The sequence below is a fragment of the Xenia sp. Carnegie-2017 genome, unplaced genomic scaffold, assembly GCF_021976095.1.
Source record: "Xenia sp. Carnegie-2017 unplaced genomic scaffold, XeniaSp_v1 HiC_scaffold_16, whole genome shotgun sequence".
Lineage (NCBI taxonomy): Eukaryota > Metazoa > Cnidaria > Anthozoa > Malacalcyonacea > Xeniidae > Xenia > Xenia sp. Carnegie-2017.
In genome coordinates this window covers 11880561-11906088 of record NW_025813469.1, presented here as the reverse complement: position 1 = coordinate 11906088, position 25528 = coordinate 11880561, and the positions used below count along the sequence as shown (strand labels likewise).

At 36.2% G+C, this 25528-nt stretch overlaps 1 protein-coding gene and 1 long non-coding RNA gene across 8 annotated transcripts; one reads left to right on the top strand and one right to left on the bottom strand.

Annotated features, from left to right (window-relative positions):
* Positions 1-1249: 1249 nt before the first annotated feature.
* On the top strand, positions 1250-23636 carry LOC124437500 (tyrosine aminotransferase-like). Of its 7 annotated transcripts, none has more exons than XM_046987472.1 (14): positions 12663-13061; positions 13131-13165; positions 16918-17064; positions 17678-17782; positions 18334-18401; positions 19079-19237; positions 19501-19639; positions 19726-19778; positions 20366-20448; positions 20520-20589; positions 21683-21811; positions 22001-22084; positions 22167-22265; positions 22843-23636. In XM_046987472.1, the coding sequence occupies exons 3-14, from the start codon at positions 16926-16928 to the stop codon at positions 23008-23010; spliced, it is 1296 nt and encodes a 431-aa protein (XP_046843428.1). In that variant the 5' UTR covers positions 12663-13061; positions 13131-13165; positions 16918-16925; the 3' UTR covers positions 23011-23636. The 7 variants fall into 7 exon arrangements, 6 of the variants coding, with proteins under 6 accessions (XP_046843429.1, XP_046843428.1, XP_046843426.1 ...); XM_046987469.1 differs by lacking the exons at positions 12663-13061; positions 13131-13165 and adding exons at positions 15334-15636; positions 16530-16569; XM_046987473.1 differs by lacking the exons at positions 12663-13061; positions 13131-13165 and adding an exon at positions 1250-1253.
* LOC124437517 lies at positions 16130-24392 on the bottom strand. Its single transcript, XR_006945750.1, has 3 exons — positions 24208-24392; positions 21609-21613; positions 16130-16142 (listed from the first exon to the last, which is right to left on the bottom strand). It is a non-coding gene; the product is annotated as an uncharacterized LOC124437517 (long non-coding RNA).
* Positions 24393-25528: the final 1136 nt, after the last annotated feature.

Sequence of the window (25528 nt, the reverse complement as noted above, 5' to 3'; positions counted from 1 at the left end):
ACGATATAACCTTAAACATAGATATAATACTTCATAACAACGTAATAAAGAATGTTGAGTATAATTTACAACACTCCCACTCACTCAATATGTCATAATGTTTATGCAAGTCCCAGTTTGCATCGCAGTTATTCAAATTGTTCTCTTGGTAATGGTTTAGTAAAAATATCTGCCATAATTTCCTTGGTTGACAGTACTTTATTTCGAGTGTCCCATCTTGAACTTTCTCTCGCACGAAATGGTGTTGAATATCAATGTGCTTTGTCCGCTTGTGTAGCACTGGATTCTTTGAGATAGCGATTGTACCTTGATTATCTTAATGTATGTTCTTAGCCGCAGTACAATCCATTTGTAGGTCTTTAAACAGTTGTCGCAGCCATACTAATTCTTGGGTTGCATAACATAACGCAATATACTCCGATTCCGACGTTGTAAGAGCCACTGTTGGTTGTTTCTTGCTTGCCCAACTGATTGCACCACCTGACATTATAAACACATTTCCGGAAGTTGACCGTGGATCGTCTGTGTCGGAGGCCCAGTCTGCATCATACTTTCCCTCTAAATCGATACTGTTTTTTGGTACAGCAGGCTTAGTTTACAAGTTATTTTCAAGTAACCAAAGATACGTTTTACAGCTGTAAGATGTGCTTCGTTCGGTGCTGTGTTGAATTTAGCCAATGTTGTTACTGTTTGAGCTATATCTGGACGGGTAGCAATTGCCACTTATATCAAACTTCCTACCATTGACTTATAGTTAGAGGCATCGACTGATTTGTAATGTCCATCTTCTTTAACATATTTCACGCTTACATCCATTGGCGTAGACACTGTCTTACAATCTTGTAATTTATACTTTTTCAGAATCCTGTTGACGTATTGTTCCTGATTGATGTGTAACACACCGTTCTTTATAGTAATACTAACTCCTAGGCAGTAGTGGAGTACGCCCATATCTTTCATTTTGAATTGGTATGCCAAGTTGGCCTTTAGATCATTCATCTCTTCTTCAGTTTCAGTCAAAGTATGAGGTCATCAACGTGAACAGCTTATCGTTGAGAAAACGAATAAATAGGCAATGGTCTGCTTCACTCTGAACAAATCCTAACGATAACATAAACTCTCTGAAAACCTTATTCTAGCAACTTGGACTTTGCTTTAGACCATAAAGCGATTTCTTGAGACGATACACTAGCTTTTCTTTTCCTGGTTTTACGTAACCTTCGGGTTGTTGCATGTATATTTCCTCTTCCAATGTTCCATTGAGGAATGCCGTTACAACATCCATTTGATGGATCAACATTCCTCGAGATACACCAAAAGCCAGAAGAGTGCGAATCGAAAAAAAACGAACCACTGGAGAGAATGTCTCTTCATAGTCAATTCCATATTTTTGCAGAAAACCCTTAGCCACCAGACGACCTTTAAATCTCTCTACCTTTCCTGATTCCTCGTGTTTAACTTTAAAGACCCACGTTCAACTGATAGGCTTACGTCCAGCTGGTAATATGCCCAATTTATAGGTCTTATTCTCTAGTAAAGACTGGTATTCTGCATCTGCAGCAGCTTTCCATTTCGTTGCATATTCACTATTAACAGCATCTTTTATGGTTTCTGTTTTTGTGATCTCAGATAGGTAAAGTGTTGCATACTTTGATGTAGTGATCCGAAATCCGCATAATCGTCGTGGTAAGATATTGGTGGATTTCTCTCTCTTTCTTGGCGTCAAGGCTCATTTGAAGGATCTTGTTGTTCATTTCTGGTTGCACCATCTTGTCCCTTTATTTCTGTTTCTTCTTGAGCACACTCGGTGATATATTCACTACACTTCATTTGAGCTTTTGTTGATCCAAAATCTGTTTCATTAAATGTAGCGTCCCTCTGAATAAAACTTTTGTTGATTCTCATCAACAATGACAGCCTGTATCCTTTCTGTTTAAGGCTGTAACCAACAAATCTCATCTTGACTGCTTTTTGCTAAAATTTCTAGCGCACCGCATCAGGAACATGGGCATAAACAGTAAAACCGAAGACACGAAAATGGGACACATTTGGCTTCTTTCCGTACCATCTTTCATACGGAGTTACCGCAGTTGCACTCGTAATGACTCAATTTCTTATGTAGGATGCACTGCACACTGCTTCAGCCCAAAAAGCTTTGGACAGTCCAGCATGCAAAATCATAGAAAGACCTGCTACTTGGATTGTCTGATTCGTGCGCTCAGCTATCCCGGTGTGCTGGGGTGAATGTGGCACTGTTGTCTCATGACAAATTCCTCTCTCCTTTAAAAAATCTTCAAACTCAGTGGATGTATATTCACCCCCATTGTCCGTGCGTAGTGTTTTTATCCTACACTCTGATTGGTTTGTGACTGCTGCCCCCCACTCCATGAATTTCTCGACAGCGTGCTACAGCTTGTCCATTGGAGTTCTTCATCCAACAGAGACTGTGTCCAAATTGAACAACTTTGCCTTTAGATGCTGCTGCACGTGCGCTAAAAAAATTTATAGCTATCTTTGGGACGTACAATACCTTTGTCAAAATTGATTTCTGTTGATCTTTCTCTTTACGTCCAAGTATCATGGTGATTTCAACTTTTCCATACCCATATGCATTTACATAACTACCATCTCCAAGTGTAAGAGGTTCTGGCTTTGGGAACTCCCAGTAATTTACCAAAATATCGCAACTAGCTATCATATGTTGCTAGGCTCCTAAATCAAATATCCAACAACTGCTTCCTTCTGTTGCTGTCATTCCTACGACAAATACGTAACCTCCAGAATTTTCATTTTTGTTTCCCTCAGTATCAACCGAAGGTGCTTTATGCTTTAATAAATTTCCTGCTTCTTTCTATACTTATTCTCCCTTTCTTTCTTTTGGGACAATTTTTATCAAATGGTTTTCCACGCATCCCTAGCATTTGATGGGCCTTCGATTGTTTTGAATAAATTGCTTTTAAAATATAGAAAATTTCCCTAACGTTGCAAAGGTCATTCGACAAACTAAAGATTGTCAACGTTATCAATAAAACGTAAGCACTAGCTGCACTAAATGTATTGAATGAATTCTGTTGAAAAGGTCAAAGTGAGTTTAGTCTTATAAATTAAAGCACGACGTACTGATCGACACAAACTATTGTAACAACAAATACAATATATTATATAGATGCAAAATTAATAAACTAGAGCAGAATTAGCCAGAAAAATGGTTACGGTTTCCACACAGAATTTCCCTCATTATGTTATTTACCTAATTTGAAAAAACTTCACCTCTCTTTTAAAAGCTCTCACTTCGATGTATTTCCCTCGTTGTCGCTTTTTTACTTTCGTCACTTGACAATGTAGACTTTGAGCCATTTTTAATATTAACTAATAAATACACTTTACAAGTCGCTACACACATCAATTTTCATGTCTTCAAACACACACAAACGATACAGAATCGATGAAATAGCGGGACTAAATAGTCTACTATAAATATCGTCTACTCTTTGTAAAACCTTACTGCAGAGAGAGATCTAGGATAATTTTGTAGAAATGGTGCTCTAGTTTTATAAGATCTCGTTCGGTCTGTTTAGTTTCACGCTTGTCAAAATGATCGCTAAATCGCAAAATGCAGTACGCGCGTTCAGCGGTTTTCTCAAGAAAATAGTCATTTAGTGTCATGTAAAGTGTTGTAAAGTAACTCTTGAATATTTGCCAGTAAACTATCATTAAATCAACAACATAGCAGGAGCATTAAGTTTTATTTGGATTTTGTTCGTATTTTAAAATTCCTTTATTTTTCTCTCATCGATTTCTTCTTATTCCCTCGTAATTTGTAAAATTTTTTGCAACGGTAGAAATCTGATCTATGGAAAATGCTGTAAATCGTTGCTGTAAACATATTAATGTATATTATTATGATTGGTTGAAATTTTAAAAGAAATAAAGCATTTTATTTGAATCGAGTATTCATACAAACACAGCTAATTTTACTAATGTTTTTGTTTTTGACAGAGACGCAATAGATTTATACACAAGCTCTACGAGTACAAATCATCAAAAGCCATGTCTCTTGATAACTTACTGCTCTCCATATTTCAATTTTTACGAACAACGCCCGAGATGCTGCAGCAGACAGGCTAGAAAACGGTGACGTTGCTAATGAAAGATTTCGGGAATTTATCAAGCGAGATTTACACGAAATCGAAACAAAGCTAGATAATCTTTCGAAAATAGACCTTTGCTCCAGTTTAAACTACTTGGAGGAAGGATTTATTCTACTTTTAATTGCATTGACAAAGTAGAAAGTGATAGAGAATGTGAAGAAGCAAGTAATAATGATGAGTCTCAGGCAACTTGTACTACCATCACCACCAGGTATGATCTTTCCCGTGCAATACAACATTCAAAGGATTTTGAATCGGCAAAGGATCGATTTAAAAAATCTCGTGAGAAAGCAACGGATGTTTTCAACAACAAAAATTTAAGCTTGGATGACAGAATATTTGCCATTATTGTTAAGATCATGGCACAAATTTTTGAATGTCCGGAGCATCGAAAGAATGTCGTTGATTTATGTTTATCTTATATAAAAAGGCTGCATGAATTGGACGGTGTTCGTAAAATGTTCTCTGTTTTATCGGTGGTGGCATGAGAGCGATGTTCAAAAGTCCCAAAGAATGGAAATTATGAAGACTGTCATTCTTCTCAACCATCATTTATATCAGTTCATTGCAAGGATCAACAACAATCATGATCATTTATCAACTTGGCCAAGTATTGAACTTGGAGACGGAAAAATGTTTAATCCAATACAGGACTGGCGCAAGGAATTCGCTGTCGAGTCTTGGGATAAAAGTTTGATTGAATCTTCCCAAGAAATGGAAAAAATGAAAATCATGATGTTTGAACTTTTGGACAAGATGACTATAAATGAACATTTTGCTCCAACATTGACATCACCAGTTAAATTAGTTATGGATGTATTAAGAAGTGATATTTTGGTTGCTGGAGGCTTGTCAAAGAGTGCTGAAATTTTTTCATGGAAGGAGAAAAAGTGGTTTAAGATTGCATCAATGGAAAATGAACACAATAATGCTTCATCATTTATTTATAATGATAATTTATTTTTTGTTGGAGGTGGGCAGCAAGTCAATGGAGACATTGAATATAAAACAGTCTCCTTTGACATGGAAAATTTTCCCAGAGTTTCCTTATGGATGTTATGGTCATCAAACTGTTGTTTATAAACAACAAATCCTTTTCATTGCAGGATATATTGATGGTGAAATATCAGATTTGATCAGTGAAATAAAGATTACTGGTACAACATCTTATGTTTTAAAAGAGTTGTGTCATATGCCTGAACCACGGGATGGCCATGGAGCTGTTGTTGTTGATGATAAAGTTCTTATTTTTGGAGGACAGGGAAAAGATTGGAAACATTTGTCCAGTGTTTTGGAATTTGATCCAAGGACTCTTACATTTAAGGAAATGCCTCCATTACCTCATCCATTGTGTAGAATGGCAACAGTTCAATGGAGAGATCAAGTTGTTCTTCTTGGAGGTTATGATGATGGAGGAGAAGAGTTGAACAGTGTTATCATGTATGACAGCAAAACAGGTAAGATTACAGTCTTACCATCCATGTTGGAAAAGAGATGGGATGTTGTGCAGTTATAACTGGTGATACAATTGTTGTCATGGGAGGTGTAAATGATAAACGTGAAGCTCTTAATTCAGTGGAGTGTTTCAAAATGGGAAGTAGTTCTTCATGGACATATCTTCCTTCAATGAATAAATCACGATTGGAAGCCATTGCTGAAGTTTTACCTTTTGGACAAAAGTATGTCTAAGACATGAAATTTCATTAAGTTATGGAACGTTATAACTCATCAATGTTCGTTTGGACTACATTGGATGATAAATTTGTAAAACTTAAAATGTATAGTTCAAAAGTTCATATAATCATTAACTACTTTGATAAATTTCTGAAATAGGTGAATGGCTTTTGTATCTAAATAAGTTTTTAGAGGATAGTTTATCCCTTTTTCTTGTCCTTGTTCAATTTTAGCTTATTGACCAATAAAATACAAGTTTTCCATGTAAAAATTACTTAACTTAAAATATTTTTTGTAGTGGCAAAATACTTTATTTCTCAGTTTACCATCCACCACATTTACAAAAATCTACTAACTATCTACACATTTGAAATTTTGTGAAGACAATCAGTTTGTAATTAACTTCTCATTCGCGAACACAATCACTTTCTGCATTACTGAAGTAATAATATTTAAGCCTGGTTCACACGAGTAAAATAAGCACGAACCTCGAGACTTTTGTTGCTATTGCTCTAGAGGTTTATAAAAACAAACACATTGTGATTTTCTTTAAATCTTTTTTTGTTCTTTTTTTGTTCTTCTCTTAGCTTATGCTTGAATTTTTTCATAATGCCTGCGCTTATGTCGATGCTTATGTCACATGCTTCGTTGATTATCTTTGTTTTACCTTTTGTCTACGCTTGTGCTTATCCTTATTTCACTCGTGTGAACCAGCTGGCTTTAATCTTCAAACTCATTTCTTAAAAGCATTCGTTTTCCGCTGATAATAAAAAATCGTAATAGGAAAATTAAAATCCGAAATTCGTTTTTTGTTTTTCAAATTAAAAATTGAAATGTAATTTTGTTTTTGTTTTTTGGTGTTTCACGAAACTTGAAAATCGAATCAATTTTCGTTTCTTGTTTCTCCAGTTATAGTTCATAAACAAACGACGAAACATAACACCACAGTTGTCTACTTTTAACACAACAATCAGAGGAGGGAGAGTAAGAGTAAAATTAAGTTTTTGTACAAAGAAATAATGAATCAGCAAAAAATTAAGATATGAAATTTTGATCTTAAAAGTTTCATCCACGAAAAGTGTTAAAAATCTAACTTATATGTGGCGATTTTTAGCAAAAAACAGGCATGTTTTTATTTGAGCAAGGTAATTTGATATTGTGTTTCACGTTTATATTTTGTATAGCAAAAAAGTGTACTCTTTTGCTCCCCAATGATATATGTTTTTTTATTTCATAACAATGAGAAATGATCATGTACTTCTCAAATAAAAATTATAAGTCGGAACTGCATTTTTTATCGTTGGAAATTGAGTGCTCCTTAATGAGATTTCACCGTCATTTTAAAAGAAAGCAAAAGAAACAGTGGATTTTACGCAGTATCCTACCACGTTTGGTAATCTTCATTAAATGTAGGTCCATTTGAGAAATAGCAGTTGAGTAAGATTTCCAACCTTTTTTGTGGATAAAACTTTTAACATCAAATTTTCATACCTTATGCACTGCTTGTGTTTGTTCAACCATTACGTCTAGTGATGTATCTTTTATGCCATGCTTTCGGTCGGAAGATGAGTAGAAATTTTCCAATAAATAGTAAATATTCTATTTGGAGATGAGATAAATATTATTTCACAAACAATTTGCAATATTATGTTTTATTCGTTCATTTTCACGCTTTTATTCGGTGGTTCGTTATCGTAATACCGCAAAATCTCAAGATTTTTCTTGTAACCTAGCAACTTTTTCTCGCACATTTCAATGCTACTCGCGCGATTTCTCCACGAATTCCTCCTATTTTTGGAGGGTGGAACATACAACACAATTTTCTATAAGAAGGTTTGAATTCTGGTTGGCTAAGGGACTTGGCGCAGAATCAAATTTTCTGTTTTTATAGTCGAACTCCCTCTATTTTAAATTGGGGGAGGTGGTAATCATTGATTTCTATAATAACTGGAGCAGCTAAGTGGACAGGGACCTTACACCAACAAAATGGCAGCCAATGGACCAAATATACTATGTTATTTTTTGTGTTAATCCAAATTTCTTCTGTTTATTCAGGGGCAGTGATGAGTTTGATTCATTATGTTTTAGGGGACAATTGTCTCCTGCGTAACTTTTCTCTGAGCCACCTTTAGTATCTTTTTAACTAGTTGCAGTTTCGACGATTGCCACATTAAGAATGCAGCTAATAAAAACTGGTTTTTATAACTTCTTGTACAACAAATGATTCGCCGTCCAAGTCACAGGAAATGCTGTTCCCAAGGCTCTTGATTTCAAAATTTTCCGGTTAGCATGCCTCCGGATGCGACATAGGTTTGGCGGAATTATTTTTCCAAGCTACGCCACTGATAATAATTCAATTTGCTGATTCTTTATTTCTTAATGCACAGCCTTAATTTTACGCTTTCTCCCCTCCTGATTGCTCTGTTGAAAGTAAAGACAACTGTGGGGTTATACTCTAACGTTTTTTTATGAATTATAATTGGAGAAATAAAAAACGAAAATTGGGTTCGATTTTCAAGTTACGTCAGATCCGACAAATCAGATCGAGTGAACGAGCCTTTCAAACGTGCCATACCTTATTTGGTATATATGCAAACAAAGGCACGCGTTCTGAAAGTTGACGGTTGATTTCTGGCAAAAAATAGCTCCCGTGCTTTACATCTTATTTCATTTCAAGTTTCAAATAATTTAAAGATAAATTCATTATCATTTCGAACGAAAACAATTTTTTGATTCTTTTAAATGTCTTGATGGTTTTGATTCTTTTGAGTGTTTAAATTGCTTTTTGATGAAAAGTATGATACTTAAACGATCGATCGAACGCATGTTTACAAACGTAGAAACGGACTATATGATAAAACTTTAGTTTTGTTTCCATTATTTCCTTTATAACATTTTGATAGAACCTTTTTTCCGATGATTCTGTGCGACTGCGATAAAATGATGTATAGTTATCGCAAAGAGCAAATGTTTCATCGCAGGGGCCGCGGAAGTATCTCAAAAGTGGTTTGGGGGGGGGCACTGACCGAAAAGGGCATGTGAGTTTGCAGCTTACTGTTTTAGTATATTACAGATATGCATTGTTTCATGAATCATGATTAAGTTTCAAAGTCTGCAAAATATTGGTAGACATTCTTAGAATGCTATGCGTATTCTCTATTGCTTGGCGTGCGTGCTAAGATGACTACATGAACAATTTTATTAAGTAATGCGATGTCATTAAAATTTCCCAAAAAATCTAACCCTACGTTCGTTTTTGAGAACAAAGTCCTTAGCTATTAAACGTAAGTTCAGTTCGTCAGTTCTGGCCTTGTTTGCATGCATAACAATAAGATTATTGTAGCGTGCTGCCGTCATTGTGCTCCTGCGAAAGTGTCATGACAAGCCGCTGGCATGAAAAAGATCGTTCTCCAGAGGCTGCGCTCATTGGAGCAAGAAGGTAAATCTGCAAGAGTCGGACAACATTAGACCTTGCCATGACAATCTGCGATGAGTTATTTTCTTCGGTTGAGAATATTGATGTTATGGTGTCAATTGATGTCACCTTCTTTATTTCTGAAAGTCGCTGCGAGATAATTCCTTCAAGAAGCTTTAACTCCGCCTTCAGCTGGTCAAAGTCGAGGTCATTTTCGTAAAGGTGTTCAACCTCATCATTCAACTCAAACTTAAACCCGTTTGCTGCATTAATGAGCACGGTTTCGATGTTCATCAATACAGAATATGTTTCTCGATCGAAGCGCTCCTGAAGTGAAGCCAAGCACGCATCAATTGCTTCAACATATTGTGCACGGTGGGCGTCTTTCGCAGTTCGGAAATGATGTTGCTCGCCATCTCCGTGTTGAAGTCGCCACGGAACTTTCTTCGGTCTTCGTTGTGTTGGATCGCCAACAAAGTTGATAGCCTTGCTTGAAGCAACTACTTGGTCGTAACACAAAGAGAAGTTGTCTCGTTGACGCTGCAAGTTTGTCTTCAAGGCATTTATGCAAGTAACAGTTGTTTGTGCCGTTATTGAAGGCTTCTGCAAGGTAGTTGCTACTTCTTCACACACGCTGAAGATATTCTGCGCAAAACCTAAACCAAAGTACGAGGAAAACTTCTTCAATCGGCTAGCCATACCTGATGCCCTGTCACAAACAGTGGACTTGCAATACTCTTTGGCAATGCTAAGTAATGCAGAGTAGAGGGCCTCGTAATTGTGCAGGACAGCCGAGAGAGCTTTGGTTCTTACTGTTCATCGAGTTGGACACAGCAAATGCGGATTCTCAACTTGCCTGCCGCTGTCTTCAATCTCTTTGGCGATATGCTGGTATTGCGCCATTCGTGTTGGTGAAGATCGAATAAACACGGCCAACTCTTGCACCTCCTTCAACTTATCGCTGATAATCCAGCTCTCCTTCACACAATCACGCAAAGCCAAGTCAAGACTGTGGTTACCGCAATGAATGTACAGGGCGTGAGGATTCTCAGAAGATATTCGGGCAGCAACCCCACTTCTGCCTCCAGCCATATTTGCTGCTCCCTCATATGTTTGCCATCGACAGTCGTCTATCGTCAAACTGCATCGCAACAAAAATTTCCTTCAGCGAAGTGGTGATTGTTTCAGCATCGGTTTTCTCTAGCTCGTACATTCCGAGGAAATCTTCGTGGACGGACAAGTCGGTTCTAGATATCCAGCGCAAAATACATGTTAGTTGTTCCTTGTTGCTTATGTCTCTAGACACGTCTGCAATTAGGCTAAATAATTGTGATTCCTTACGGATGTCTGCCACTATAGATCTCAGGACTGCATTGCCCATCATATTAATCAACTCGTTTATGATGTCGTGACTGAGACATATTCCGTTGTCAATCCACTCCAACAAATCAGGTACACCCTCTGCTCTTAATTTTAAAAACTGTTGCAAGTTACTCTCAAGTTCAGTTTTACTTTGCAAACTTTGGGCTAGGCGTGCCAAATACCTTATACTACTTAGTTAGTTTAGCAACATTCTTCTTCGAGTTTCCTGGGTTTTCTTCAATTCACTGACCAATATCGCTCCAATATCTCTTCTCGAATCATCAGATAATAAAACTTTCTCAGTCGCCTCTGCGTGAAATTTAGACTGAGAGCGTTTTTTAAGTTGTTCTCAGCACTTCTTGTAGAGTCAGATTCGCCGAATTTTGGTTTGGAATGAGAATAAGGAGATAAACACGTTGATGGAGTTTCTGTAGCTGACGGCAGTGTGAAATTAGACCTAGAGTCGATGTTTTGGTTAACAACGTTCTCTGCTGTAGCACTACTAAAAAAACTCGTCAATTTTCGCATCCTTTTAGCTGTTTCTAAAAGCCCTTTTTCCTTTTCTCGTTTTCGCCTAGCAGCTCTAGGCATGATGATTTTGATTAGAAGTGATTTAAACCGCAAAATTTTCAATTATTATGATTATGAATTTTGAACAGTTTTGAACAGTTTTGTAGGACCAATGGCCTGAAAGACAATACGACGGGAGCAATGCGTTGCCGTAGAATTTATAGTCTCACGTGGATCATAAATTACGACTTCTCATTGGTTAATTAAGTTATTGGGCGGACGTCTGCGAAGACAACCCCAATCGACAAACGCGATTTTTGATCCATCTGGGTAATCAAAATCAAAAACTAAGCTATAGCTGATTTCGTATGATGCCGACAGACTTTGTTCTACTCTCGGGGCTACTTGTATCTAAGAGAAACTTCTTCAGTCTAGTTTTACCTAAAACAAGGGCATTTCTACACCATGAAAAAGGGCACTTTCATTCCAGAAAAAGGGCACATTTTTCCCTGTTGCAAAAAGTGGGGAGGAGGCACTTGCCCCAATGCCCTCCCGGTTCCGCGGCCTCTGTTTCATCGTATTCATAATTCATATTTCATGGTTGATATTTCAAGTAATATTAGAAGCTCGAACAAAAATAAATGCTTACATTACATTTTTCTCACCGTTTGACCATAGAGCGCAAGATAAAAAATGTTAACCGAGCTGGCTAAATACGGCACGGTGAATCCCCATTTCATGTGTTTTTCGTCAAACGAGATATGTGTAATTGATGTCGGTAATCACTCGATTTTGGTATCTACTGTATAACGTTGTTTAGGCCGCATATCTATTCGGATTCCAGACATTTAAAATCAAAGAGAAACTTACAGGAGTTCCGAAAGGTTCTACCTTATTGTGATTGTTCTTCCCCCCTCATTCCGTAAAAATCCCTCCGGGAATGTTAACAGACAGAAAAATCGAGATTTTACCTCTATATAGGTCGCGTAGAGGAATGGGCCGAGACATGTCAAGATTAGTGTGTGGAAGCAAATATAAATAAGATAAATTGTAATGTCCAATAAAATATAATAAGCAGATATAATATTAACACAATTAACTTTGTTTTTCAATAAACTACATTAATTTGCCTTTAAATTGGCAAATTGTGTAAATTAGGTGATTTAAGATTTAAAATGTGCCATCCTCCCATTGTATGCCCTTGCTGGCTATTATTGTGGTATTTTTTGTGTCAACACAATTTTTTATGCTCAGTTTTTTAACCAGGTGTCTAAGTTTTCATACGCAGGGTTTGTTTTGACTAAATGCTAGAATATAGAAATTGGCATATCATTCTTTCTTACACATCACCATGACAACTGTAATCTTTTACTAATCAGATGATGTTTATTTTTTAGGAGGATAGAGAGCCTGATTTTGTGCTGGTACGAATCTACTTCTTCATTCATTACCCAAATCAGCAAAAGCTCAGTATAAAAATAAGCAGTAGTTTCACTCCAGTGTGCAACTTTGTGCTGTATATTTAAATTAGATTACTGGCTGCCGCTAGTCACCAAAGCGCTCCTATTGATAAGGAAATACAATTGACTGGCTGCCACTATGCTAATCACATGCATAATAAGATATGTGCTACACAAAAATTTCTATGGAGTGGGACTACTGTTTGTTTATGCACTGTGGCAATTGATGCTTAAATTTATACGTAGTATTGAAATATTAGACATTTGAAATCAGCTTGCATAAGGAGTGTGTCGGAGAATGGTGTGCTACTGACATATTTGTCTTTGTACATCATCCATGCTTGTGGGTCCTGAGAATGACTGTTGAACACACTAATTGTCCTTCTTAGGACTCCACTAACTTGGACAGTCAATATCTAGAAACATGAATTGATACTTCAGTGTTCAAACCATTTACTTAATATATGATATTAAAAGAACATCCATATTGTAATATTGTTATTTTTTTGTTTTTAATCAAATTAACTCATGTAAGCTTTCATAATCTCTCATTTTTAGGAGGAGCCCGAGAAAGAAAGAAAAAGTGCTTTAAGGTAGGCCGAAGTAATGCTCAAATATTAACCAGAGGGAATGTGTTGAAGGTGGACACTGGACAGTATGTTTATATTAACATTGGGTAGTAAACAGTTATAACTTGGGGATGCATGGTATTGGCATGGGAAGTAGGCAGTATCAGTCTTAACATGGGGAGGGGGCTCATTGCATTACCATGGGAATTAGAAACGATAATCATAGGGACCAATTGCCAAAGTAAACATGAAAAATGAATTGTTTATATTCATGTGATAAATTGTTTTTGATATTTTATAGTGCATTGTCTTGGTTGATACCTACAGCTATCAGCATTGGAATTGTTGTTGTGGCAGCATATAAATCTTCAACAAGTTAAGACTTTGAGACGTAGGCAATGATTTTTTAACCGTATCACATTGTAAATCAAAAAAGAGAAAAATTAGTGAATCTTTATGCAAATTTAAGTATTTTTAGTTTGTGTTGAAATGAAAAGGGTTGAATGTGTGTTCTGTTGACATTCCAAGGGGGGGGGGATAATTTTTAAGTGCATTCGGGAAGCTGTGGGTAAGGCATGACTTCCCATGTCAAGAACTTCCATAGGTCTTTACTTCCCAGTTCAAAAATTCTAGGATTTATGATTTCTCTGGTCCAAATATCCCATGGGTCTTATATTCCCAGAACAAAAATCCCATTGGTTAACTCAGGTCAAAAAAACCCTGGTGGGTCATAACTTCTCCGATCAAAATAATCCCTGGCGTGATAACCGCCAGGTCAAACATCCATAGGTCATTAATTCCCAGGTCAAAAATCCCGTGGGTCTTTTCTCTGTTCAGTCACATGTTCGTTAATGAATACGACCGTTAATGTGAAAGCTTTTGTTCATTATTTTTCGACTTGAAAATTAATCATTGGTTGAATAAGGATTCAAATTATGTGTGCACGATAAACGTAATGTCTGTTGACAATGAAAAGCTGACTTTAAGAATATTTCGTCTTATTACACAACAATTAACGATGACGTCTATATATTTTCAACAAACAATCCCGCCTTACATAGCGCTTTTCGCCTATGCAGCATGGGCCGGAGAGCGATACTTCTTTTATATAATTTGAATTTAAAATGGCGATATACTCTTATTAGTTTTGAATTTATTCAGGGTTTTTAACGAATTTGACGATATTTTTTGTTAAAGGGAAGATATTGGCCAAACACGAAGTCGACGGGGGAGGGAGAGGGGAGGAGGGTGTAAGGTAGGTGTGGTAGCTCCTTCCTTGAACACGTGTTTTGTTGGACATTTTCAAGAGGGCAGACCATTTTAAAACGCAATATTCAAAAGGTGAATTTGCGTTTTAATTAGAAAGAAGTGTCATATCCGTCAAACTTCCTTTTTTAGTTATGTAACAACTTTTTAAACAGTTAAATATTTATACGTTAATGCTGAACCGGCAATGTCTCCGTGGCAACGTTGATTTGATTGGTTGCTCTTTGGCCGTTGATGGGCTGGACGAAAGTGTGCGAAAATATTTTGCCAGAACTGTCAAATTTTGTTTGAACATAGATCTTTCAAAACATAACTGCTATAATTGTTAGTTTCTGTTCATTCCTTTAAAACATTATCGATGGAACAAGGTGTGTATGGTTTTTATTTGTAACGATAGATTGTTCGTCACTTTGTGTAGAATTGATGTACAACTCTTTTTTATCTAACTAAAAATTTATTCGTGAATTCGGCTCTTGTTTGTTGTCAACCACTTCAACATTACTAAATTACTCATAGTTTAGGTAGGATTAAATAGTTTAGTGAAGATTCGCGTGCCATTAATATTTTTAATATCCCCGAAGTCACAAACAACGTGGCAGAATTTTGCTTTTTGGCCTCTATATTATGCAAATCTCATCTCTATTTCTACCTTGGTTTTCGTTCAGGATTAAGAATAATCAGTTACGTTTCAAGTATTTTGCTACCACAGAACAGCCTCTTACCAGTGATGAAGTCAGCCTGAACTTTTACCACTACAATGCAAATTTTACAGCAAAATTGGCATTCATTTCTTTAGAAAATTATTTTCATTCATTTTTCTTCCTGCAGTGAATGAAAACAGAAATGTTTGCACAGCAGAAGCCAAAAAACTGCCACTTTCAACTGACTTTTCGGAGAAACACACACTTTTTCATGGCTTGCCTATATTAATTTTGTTGATGAATATTTAAACGTGAGCAATTGACTTGTATTTAAAATACATCCGGTGATTAAACTTTCAAAAAGCATAATTTAAACGTCTGACTGACCTCGTGGCACCACATACCACAGTTGCACGCTTGTCTAGATTGAAACCACGAACATTCACTGATTCATTTAACGAGCCTCTTTTAGCTAATTCTTCATGGTGATGGAAAATCAGTTTAGTTAAAGCGGATTGTTCGGATTATCTCGCGTTTAAAGATCAGATTCCACAGCAGAAATGCTGCCAAACAACTCCACTCAAAAAGGTAATTAAATTCAATGGCATTATGACATGGCAAGATCAACTTTGATTTTGTATGTCTGTAGCTACGTTTGTTTAAACCACCTTTTGTGGCAATAATGTTAACTTCGTAAAAACTTTAATTGTGTAAAAATTGTGCTTCGCGACGACACAAATGATACACTCCAACCGTAGGAGAGTCTGTCGGTTTTTTACTCCTACGATGAAAATATTTTTGTGTTCATTCACCGAAAAAAAGCAATGAATGGAAATTATGTAATTCATTTTTTAAAGACATGAATAGCAATTTTGCTGGAAAATTTACGTTTATGGAGTAAATGATATTAGGCCGGTGTCGACGCGTTGCTCTGTGATAGCAGACCACATTCGACCTCAAAACTCCCCGGCAGAGGAAAGGAAAACCGTTTACAATCAATGCAAAGATTTCATGAAGAACGACTTTCAAAATCCTGTTCATGACATACAAAGTAATGTTGGAGGGCAACACTTATATTCTTCCAACACAGAGTACTATGAAATGCAGAAAATCATCTCGTGTGATTTTTGTGTGAGCGCCATGTTTCTCGACGCTCCTATTTTTGTAACTTCCGGAATTGGGTCCTACAAAGACTTTTCTTGTATTTTTCATGCATATTTTCCGAGTGTCTGCAAATCACAGATATCACTAAAAACGCTTTTTGTCTGTGCTTCTGCTATGACTTTCAAAGTGTTGCATAACATAAAAAAGCTTTCAAGTGTCTTGTCCGATATCGGCTTTACTCTAAACGCCGTTAAAAATCCATTATGTCGCTGATAATAGCTAATTTACAGAGTACAGATTACTAAAAATCGGTTGCACTATTTTCGGAGCGATATACTAATATTACTATCATTTTCTCATTGTTTTATGTACTTCAGTGTAACTAAGGACATATGAGAGCGAGGCACTGCAAATTCAGTAAGTTAAAATCTTAAACTTTAGTCTTTGTGAGAGCCACATGCATCTTAGCTTATTCAGGTGCGAAACTAGAACGCTTATTGGGTGGGTGGGTGTGTGTGTGTGTGTGTGTGGGGGTAAATATTCATATATTAGCTCTGTCCTGCTGACTTCTTGTAGGCCATATCCTGGAACTGTAAGATTAATTTCTATGGTTTCGGTAAAGGATCAATTACTAGTATTTGTAAGACAAGGAGTTAGTACCACGAAAACATGGGATATAACTTCTGACTCTGTCCCCTTCACGTGAATCAATAAGTTTATCCGTAAAATAAATCAATGACGTCATGTTATTTTTGGTGTATGTAGTATGTAGAATGAGTACGTGTGAACCAAAAGATTGGGACATCCCAGTGTCGTATACAGCACAGAACACGTTTAATCCTATAAGAAATGTTGTGGAGACAATGCACATCGAGGAAAATCCTCAATTGGAGGTGATTCGTCTCACTGTTGGTAAGTAGTTTTCCCATTTTATTTCGTAGTGGCAGCATTCGAAGTAAGCGGTTTAAATCAGAGCTAATGTCAAATTAGCTCTGACTTAACCCGCTTTTAGGACAACTTTTTAACGTTAGTCGGGCTAAAATACGGTGGAACCTTCATTGTGAGTTTGGGAAAAATTTACTGCCCTCACAGAAGAGATAGCTCCTGTACGCTTGTGTTTCTAAATCTCCGTGTGACAGCTTGGTCTTTGGACGACGGTATCTAGTAGACTGTATTTTTCTAAAGTGTCAAAAAACTTTATGAAAAAGAAACTAATATTTAATCTTGGAAAATTAGTTCAAAGATGACGAAGTTTTATGGCTAAAGTAAATGGTTCGAACACAGGAATGTCGTTACATGTTTGTGAACCTGACTCTGAAGATGACTATCGCTAAGGTTGTCGAAACGTCAGTCAACATCAACATCAACAGTTCTCCTCAGGACTCTACTATCCTGGACGATATACATCTAGAAACATGTGAAGTTTCATTAGCATTAACTGGGTTCGGAGCCAACTTGTACGAAACTAACCTTCCAAAAACCTTGCATAAGTGAGTTATCGTTGAGAATATTTTTTATATTCCAGGTGATCCCACAGTTTTTGGCAACCTACCACCAAGTGAAGAATGTTTTCGGGCGCTCTGTGACGCAATAAAGTCAGGAAAAAATAACGGCTACAAGCCAGCCTATGGTTAGTTACACCGACAGCTTTGATCATAAGAATTAACCCTATCCTATTCCCCCCCCCCCTCCCACAAAAAAAATTTGCGTTCAAAAAGGTCACTTAACGAAATTGGATTCAAAACAGAATAATCTAGCTAAACAACAGTGCAAAATATTTTTCTAAATCTTTCTTCCTAAAGCCAATTCATGTTTTTACTATGATAACAATTGTTAGACTTTGTTTTAACTTTTGGGAACAAATAAGTCCATTTAAAGAACGCTTTTTCAAAAAGATTGATTGTCTTCGTAATACAAAGGGTGTATAAAATCCTTCAACATTTTGAAATGACAAAATATGCCAGTTCTTCGACGATGCCTTTGAAATGAATTCAACCAAAATCACAAGATTTTTACAACTTGCGCGATTCGGCTGTAATTCATACCCTAGGAGGCTGAAAGGAAGTGAAAGGAATTTCATTTTCTGGATTTGCATTGGATATAGGATGGAATTTTTTTTACACAACCTGTGTATGTTCTACTATTCCAGTCATATACAATCATCTGTATTTGTTTTGGCAGGATGCAAAGAGGCACGAAATGCCGTTGCAAAATACAGTTCAACACCTGAATACATCGTGGATGCTGAGGTATATATTCCTGCTCCATAACTATAGGGACACTTGTTGATAGTGATATTGAAAGATTATTTAGGATTTATTCATGTCAACATGTTTTGTTGTTGCCCTAAAGCCATCGTCTATAATTTTACTTCACGCTGCTTAACTCTGAAAAAACGAACCTTTATTGATGTCTATGTAGGCATAAAGGACTCTCTCATTATGTAGACAGAAAAAGCTGACTTTTTATCGTCTTCCCCCTTCTGCCCTCCCCAAGTTTTGGAATCGCACTAAATTCCATCAAAATACAACTCGTTGACAATGGTCAAGCAAAATATAGTTGTTTGCTTGCGTTTTATCTCATTAAATCAATTGCAATGAATAATATTCCTGAAGAACGGTTTTAGTTTACACGAGGTTTAGCATCTGTGTTGAATACACTTCTCTCTCCCCTTCTCTCAATAAGTTGTCGATAAGGAAGAGTTCATTTAATATTTACGTGTTTTAATTTCACCCCTAAAAATAGGGGGGTGGGTAAACGCGAGTAATGTATGCACCTACTTAAAATGTACTATGTCTATCAAGGGGAGGAGATCTTACAAAGCAGCTCTACCTGATTTTGACAGATGTGAGAGAGTCGGAAACTTTCACACGAAAAATTCTATGAAAACGCATATACTTCTATGTTTATGTTGTTTTCTTTACAGGATTTTGTGTTGGCCAGCGGTTGCTCTGGAGCAATCGAGATAGCAATGAACGCCCTAGTTGATCGTGGTGATAACATCCTAATTCCAAGACCTGGTTTCTCTCTTTACAAATGCATCTGTGGATCGAGGGGGATTGAAGCACGATCTTATAAACTCTTTGTAAGTTTGTGCAAATTAAAGATATTACGTTTACGTTACTGCTTACGACTGAAGACTGTTTTATTGTGTGCTAATTATGATAATGAAGATTAAAAACTGTTCTAATTGTATTCTAATTGTGATACTGGAGATTAAAGACTGTTCTAATTATATACTCAACTGAAATCAAAGATTGAATTGTTCGAAGGATTCCCTTAAAACTAACCTCGAGTCTTGCTTTCGACTTCATGTTCAAATGAATAATGATTATTCATAATTTTCAGCCTGAAAATGGTTGGGAAGTCGACTTGGACGATATGGCTTCACTTATTGACGAGAGAACGAAGCTTATTGTCGTTGTCAACCCATCAAATCCCTGTGGTTCTGTGTACAAAAGAGAACATTTGGAAGAAATTTTGAACAGTAAATATCTCAAGACATGTACAAGTTTTTTCTGCCGACTTGACCAACAAACTTCGTGCATTCATATTGGTCTTATTTTCTTACAGTTGCTGAAAAATACCGCGTTCCAGTTCTCTGTGATGAAGTTTACGCGCATGTCGTAAGTGTTCGTTAATTGCATGTCACGTGAAGACTTGTAAATACGTTCATGTTTCAACTAATGTAAGGTCATCACGATTGTAATATTCGCTTAGACATGAACGCTTCAAAATAATTGTGCATCTCGAGGTTGGGTAAAATTAAACTGAATGAAATGGGCGTGCAGCCCTGCGGGTTGTACGATTCATGACAAGGTTGCATAGCAAAATATTTGTAAACTCCAATGACCTAGAATTCAATATACATACAATTTTCTGACTTGGTCGAAATTTAAAAAACGAGTGAGACAAGCCGCCATTTTAAAAGGTGGGAAACTTGAGGATGTTTATATTACGACTAATATCTGCTTTTCCTGAGTTGATATAGAGTTGAAACGCTGATTTAGTCTAGATTTTATTTTTAAGTGTTTGTTACGATTGGTTGTTAAGACATCTTTCAAGATGGCGTCCTTGCCTCACGTCGACACGGTTGTTAGACATGCAGGGGGTTGGGTTCTAAATTTTATTGATACTGCCCGAGAAGGTGATCAGGCTTGGCAACACTGAATAAGGCTTGAACTAAATTAACTTTTTCTCTTATTTCCTGCAGACATTCGGCAAAGAGCCTTTCCATAGCATGGGAAGTTTAACAAAAAATGTTCCTGTTCTAGTTGTCGGTGGCATCGCCAAAAGGTGAGCATGCGCATTTCTATTGCATTACGTCATTTTGAGGAAACCATATAAACGTTGTGTGTCAATGACAGGTTCTTGGTGCCAGGTTGGCGTATCGGATGGATTGTAATTCACGACAGAAATGATTCCTTTGGTTTTAAGGTATGAATATATCGCTTGTAGTTATGGACTAGGCTCCATTAATACCATCAAGATTTTATATCTTTGCTTTGCTTTGGCTGTTTAAAGTCGAAGTTGAAAGAAAACGTTTTTTCTGTATTCCTTAAAATCAACGGTACAATCATTGTTTTTCATTGTCATGTTAATCGCCATTGTATTGAGATAGTTATGATTCCAGATCAATAGCTAAGTCAGACTGATTTTACTCCAACGCAAAAATTTTTGTGTTTATCTCCCGGAAAAAAATGGGACAAAATGAATTTTCTAAAGATATGAACTACAGTCAAACTTGTATTTAGCGGCCCTGTATTGAACAGACACTTTGTAAAGTCCAAAATCATGTATAATTCGTAGGAATGAAGCCTCTATTGAGCAGACGCGGACACAAAAATTGTCCAATAACACAAAAACCTGTGTTTAACGAACAACTTTTCAAAATATTTCATCTTATCTACAAACATAATGTTAGTCACAAACATACTGTTTTAACAAGTACGAAGACATTTTTCATAATGCAAGTGCATTGAAGATAAAATACTTATATCAAACATGAAATTGTTTACCAATTATTATTAAACATAACTTGTCAATGTCAAATGTAGTTTGTCGTTGTCTAAAAAAGATGACATTACAACAAAATCTTTGTTCAGCCACTTATTTACTGAATATTACTAAATATTACCAAAAATATTTCTCAGTTTTGTTATTATTAACTGAAGTCATTTCTAAATATATCTGCACCGTTTAATTGTTAATTTTACCATTTATGTTATTTTTAACGGAGAGAGGCCTGGTGACAAGTATCTCTGTTAAACGGACACCTCCATTAAGCGGACGCTAGTCCGTTCGCCGAGGGTTTCCGCTTAATACAAGTTTGACTGTATAGTTTTCTTAAAAAAGTAGAATTGCAGAAGTAAAAGTTAAGGTCTTGCTTCGCCATTACTCCAGACGTTCAGGGAGAATAAACATTCAAGAGAAACGCATTTACTTCAACTTCAAACGATGGCTGTTGGTGATTGATGTTAAGAATGCAATGATTGCAAAATACTTAATTATTTTTTTAACTGTGTTTTAGATAAGACAAGCCTTACGACGTCTCTGCCAGGTTATTGTTGGTCCATGTTCGGTGATACAGGCTGCACTACCGACGATTCTTTCCGATTGTCCGACTCAGTTCTTTGAAAAAACACTCAATCTTATGAAGGTAAAGTACTTAATTTTCAAGAACAATGGCGGACTTCTTGATGGAGATGGGGTCCTTCAAATATAAGTTAAAAAACTTCAGGTCCGTCAATGTATATAGAACTTAACCAACTTAAACCAATGTATATAGAACTTAACCAACAAATTTAAAACCATGAATTTCGTCACATTTTATCATGATGTCATTTAGAAAACATCAAATATATTCTACGAAAGTCTTTCATTGCTGCCAGAACTTTATCCAGTCCGCTCACAAGGTGCTATGTATATGTTGGTAAGAAACTTGTCAATTTTCTTTTTTGCTCGTTCATAATCTTAATCATAATCTCTTTAAAACGTGTCTGTTTTTATTTTAGATCGGTATCAAAGTTGATAGGTTACACAGCGTGAAAGATGATGTTGATTTTACACAGAAATTGATGGCCGAACAATCAGTTTTTGTTTTGCCAGCAACGGTAAGTTCTTCACTGTCGTTCAACCATGCATATATTCATGTTACTTCATCTTATTTTTATTTGAGACATGTCGTTATACTTATCCCAAGTAGACATTTATTTAACTGAAGTGAATAGTTAGGTACACCTTAATCGATAGTTTTGTACAGTGAGGTATAGCCAAGTAGATAGTTGGGTACACCCATGTACATAAGTGGGCACACTACTTTATCGATATTTAGGTGCACATGACATTTGTCCGTAACACTTTGATGCAAATCCAGAAAAATTTCCATTCACATTATGTCTTTTGAGCGTCTATTTATTTTTGCCAAGTTTGGGCGAATTTTGTTTTGTTCTTGTTTCTTTTCATGGCTGTCATTATGTCTCTACTTTACTACTCTTAAAGATGACAAGAAGGTTGTTGAAGTGTGCATAAAAAATCCAACAAACCAGTCTGGTCCACGCTATGTTTTAGATTATTATCATTATTCATTTCGTTACAGTGTAGACTTCTTTTGTTATTTTGGCCAGCTCAGAAACAATTGCATAGTAGAGAAAATTAATCAAAATATTTTTCTTATTTTCTTCTGTGCAGTGTTTTCAATGCCCCAACTTTTTTCGCGTTGTCCTCACATGTCCCGTGGAAGTCGCGCGAGTCGCTTGCGAGAGGATCGCGCAGTTTTGTCGTGATCATCGAAAGAACGCTTTGACCAATGGACACATGGAACATGAGAATGGGATTTATCACGTCAACGGTTATTGATATTTCAAAAATAATATCATAGAACTTCTAAAAACTCAAAAAAATATTGCGATTGCGGCTTCTCTAGGTTCTTAATTTGTGCCAAATCAAAAATGGCGGCAAGATTTAAGTTCCAGTTTGTGTCACAACCATTGAACGTCAATACATGGAACGCTACCTGTTGAGGCAAATAATTGAAGCCAAATCTTACCTTGACACGCGAGATTTCACCCCAGACACGCGTGTTTAGTGTTTCGAGATTCTCTCGCGGAGAGAAAAGTGATTGACTACATACACACGCGTGTCTGGGATATAATCATGGCTTCAAAAAATTATTAGGGTTTTGTATTACAGGTAGCGTTCCCATGTAATTTCAGTTCAATAGTCACAACTGTCCTTCTCAATCCCATGCTACCACTTCTTATGCTTACACTTGTAATCCAGGAAACAGGAAAAGGGATTGTTTTTTAAGGTTTTTCTAGAATGCTAAAAGTATATTTATTATATTAATCAATGTAGTTGTGAATATTTGTGTATATCTTTTATTAATGGTGGTCTTGGTAATATTGTAAGGCGACAAAGGATTTGCTTTGTTTTGTTTTTTACTCTAGTTTACCGTTTCTTGAGAAAAATCCCTTTTTTATTGATTTTGTTGTGATTTTATGTCCGATGTTTTCATACCTGAAACGGTATTTTCTCCAAAATTGATCTAATTTTCGCATCATTTGAAAGTGATGAAAAGCGTAAAGATGGTAAAATGCACTTATACACAGTGGTTTCATGTTCACCTGTTTGTTGTTTTCGTGACTCCCGCGCGAGGAAGGATTTTAGAAAGAATTTTATTGGTTCGTGGCGTTGGTCACACGCAGCGTTGATTACTTAAAACATTGTCATATTCATTTCAATGCTTTAAACCGAAAGAAGAAACGATGGGTGAATACATGTGTCTTCATTTTTTATCATTTTTTTGAAAGGAGAACATTAAAAGAAGCCTGCGTTTGGGGAACGACTTCAGACGCCAGCTATCTATATAAATACAAAGAATATAAAATTCAAACAAAGGTTAGTGAAATCTTTTCGCATTTTTAATTCTTGTGTCGTCATTCAAACCTTTCATCAATAAAATAGATTCCCTGTTCACCATACCAAAAAACCAACATTATTAAGAAAAAATGTAGTTAACTAAGAAAATACTAACAGTTTTAAATAAAATTTGACGGGAACTTGTCTTATAAGAAAATTGTGAATCTAGATTGAGCCTAATTACTCCCACACACTTGGTCAGCCTAAATTGTCGTTTCTCTTCCTTTTACACATTCATGATTTTATGTAAGATTATCATTACTTTATTATAACCACATTTTGTAGACATTGAAAATCTTTTTATGCATTCTAGTATCAATGATTTATACAATTTACACTGTCCTGTTATTTACCCCCAGCGGTTGTTTGAATTTTAAATATTTCTTTAGAAATTCACATTGTTGTCAATTTGTCGGAATTTCTATGTCATTGTATCATATGATATGTAAATAATGGCATTCTAGATTTGAGATGTACTACCCAGCCCAGGTTTTTCGACTAAACAAAGCTTCCATTCTAAAAGCACACTCACTGAGTGGGACATCAAAATCATCTCATGACTATTCCAAGACATTATTTTCACTGCACTACTTGATTTGAAATATTTTAGCAAAAATCCTACCGTCGATAGACGAGTCTGCCGTTGATACGTAAGAAAACAATTTCTGATTTCCACTCGATGAGCACGTATGAGTGAGAAGCCTCCCCCCTCACCTCCAACCTTTGGAGTAAATTGTGTCAGGAACTTGTCTTAGATTGAGTGCAACTTAGTTCCTCCATGCATTCGGTCTGCTGAATTATCTTTTCTCTTCCTAAGGCGTTCTTATGCCGTTCTTCTATTGGCACCACTCACCAGAAGGACAAAAAATAATAAAAATAACAAGGCAAAAGTTGATGTCACAAATACATTGATTTTTAATTTAAATGCAAGTTTTACATGATAATTTGTACGCAAAAAGATTCCTTTCAATAGAGACATTTTTTGGTATGTTTGGTATGTTCTTTCCCCTTCTCCCCACGCACGCCTTCGCATTTTGGCAATATGCATACAAACGAATTAGTGAAGAAAATAAGGTTACATCCAACGAATACTTTGAAATTTGAATGATGTGCTATGGAAGTTTAAACATTTAAGATTCTGTCGTGGTCTTTTCTAGAATACTGCTTTAGTGAAAGTGACTAATTAATATCTCACATAGTGAATTAAATTGAACCTATTGCACATTCTTAGACGCAGCATGAACATTCAAATTTTTGGTGATAGTTTTAATTATTTTACAGTCAATGACTTTAATGATTCACTGACAAAGCCATTCTAAGGTTTTTGTATATCGTAATATGCTAGTTTGGAAATCTTTGCAACGTATGATTTTGTTACTAAAAAACAGATGACCATCTAGCTTGTAAAAATTTACTCACTATTTTTTAAAAAAAGGTTGTCAAAAATGAGTACGGC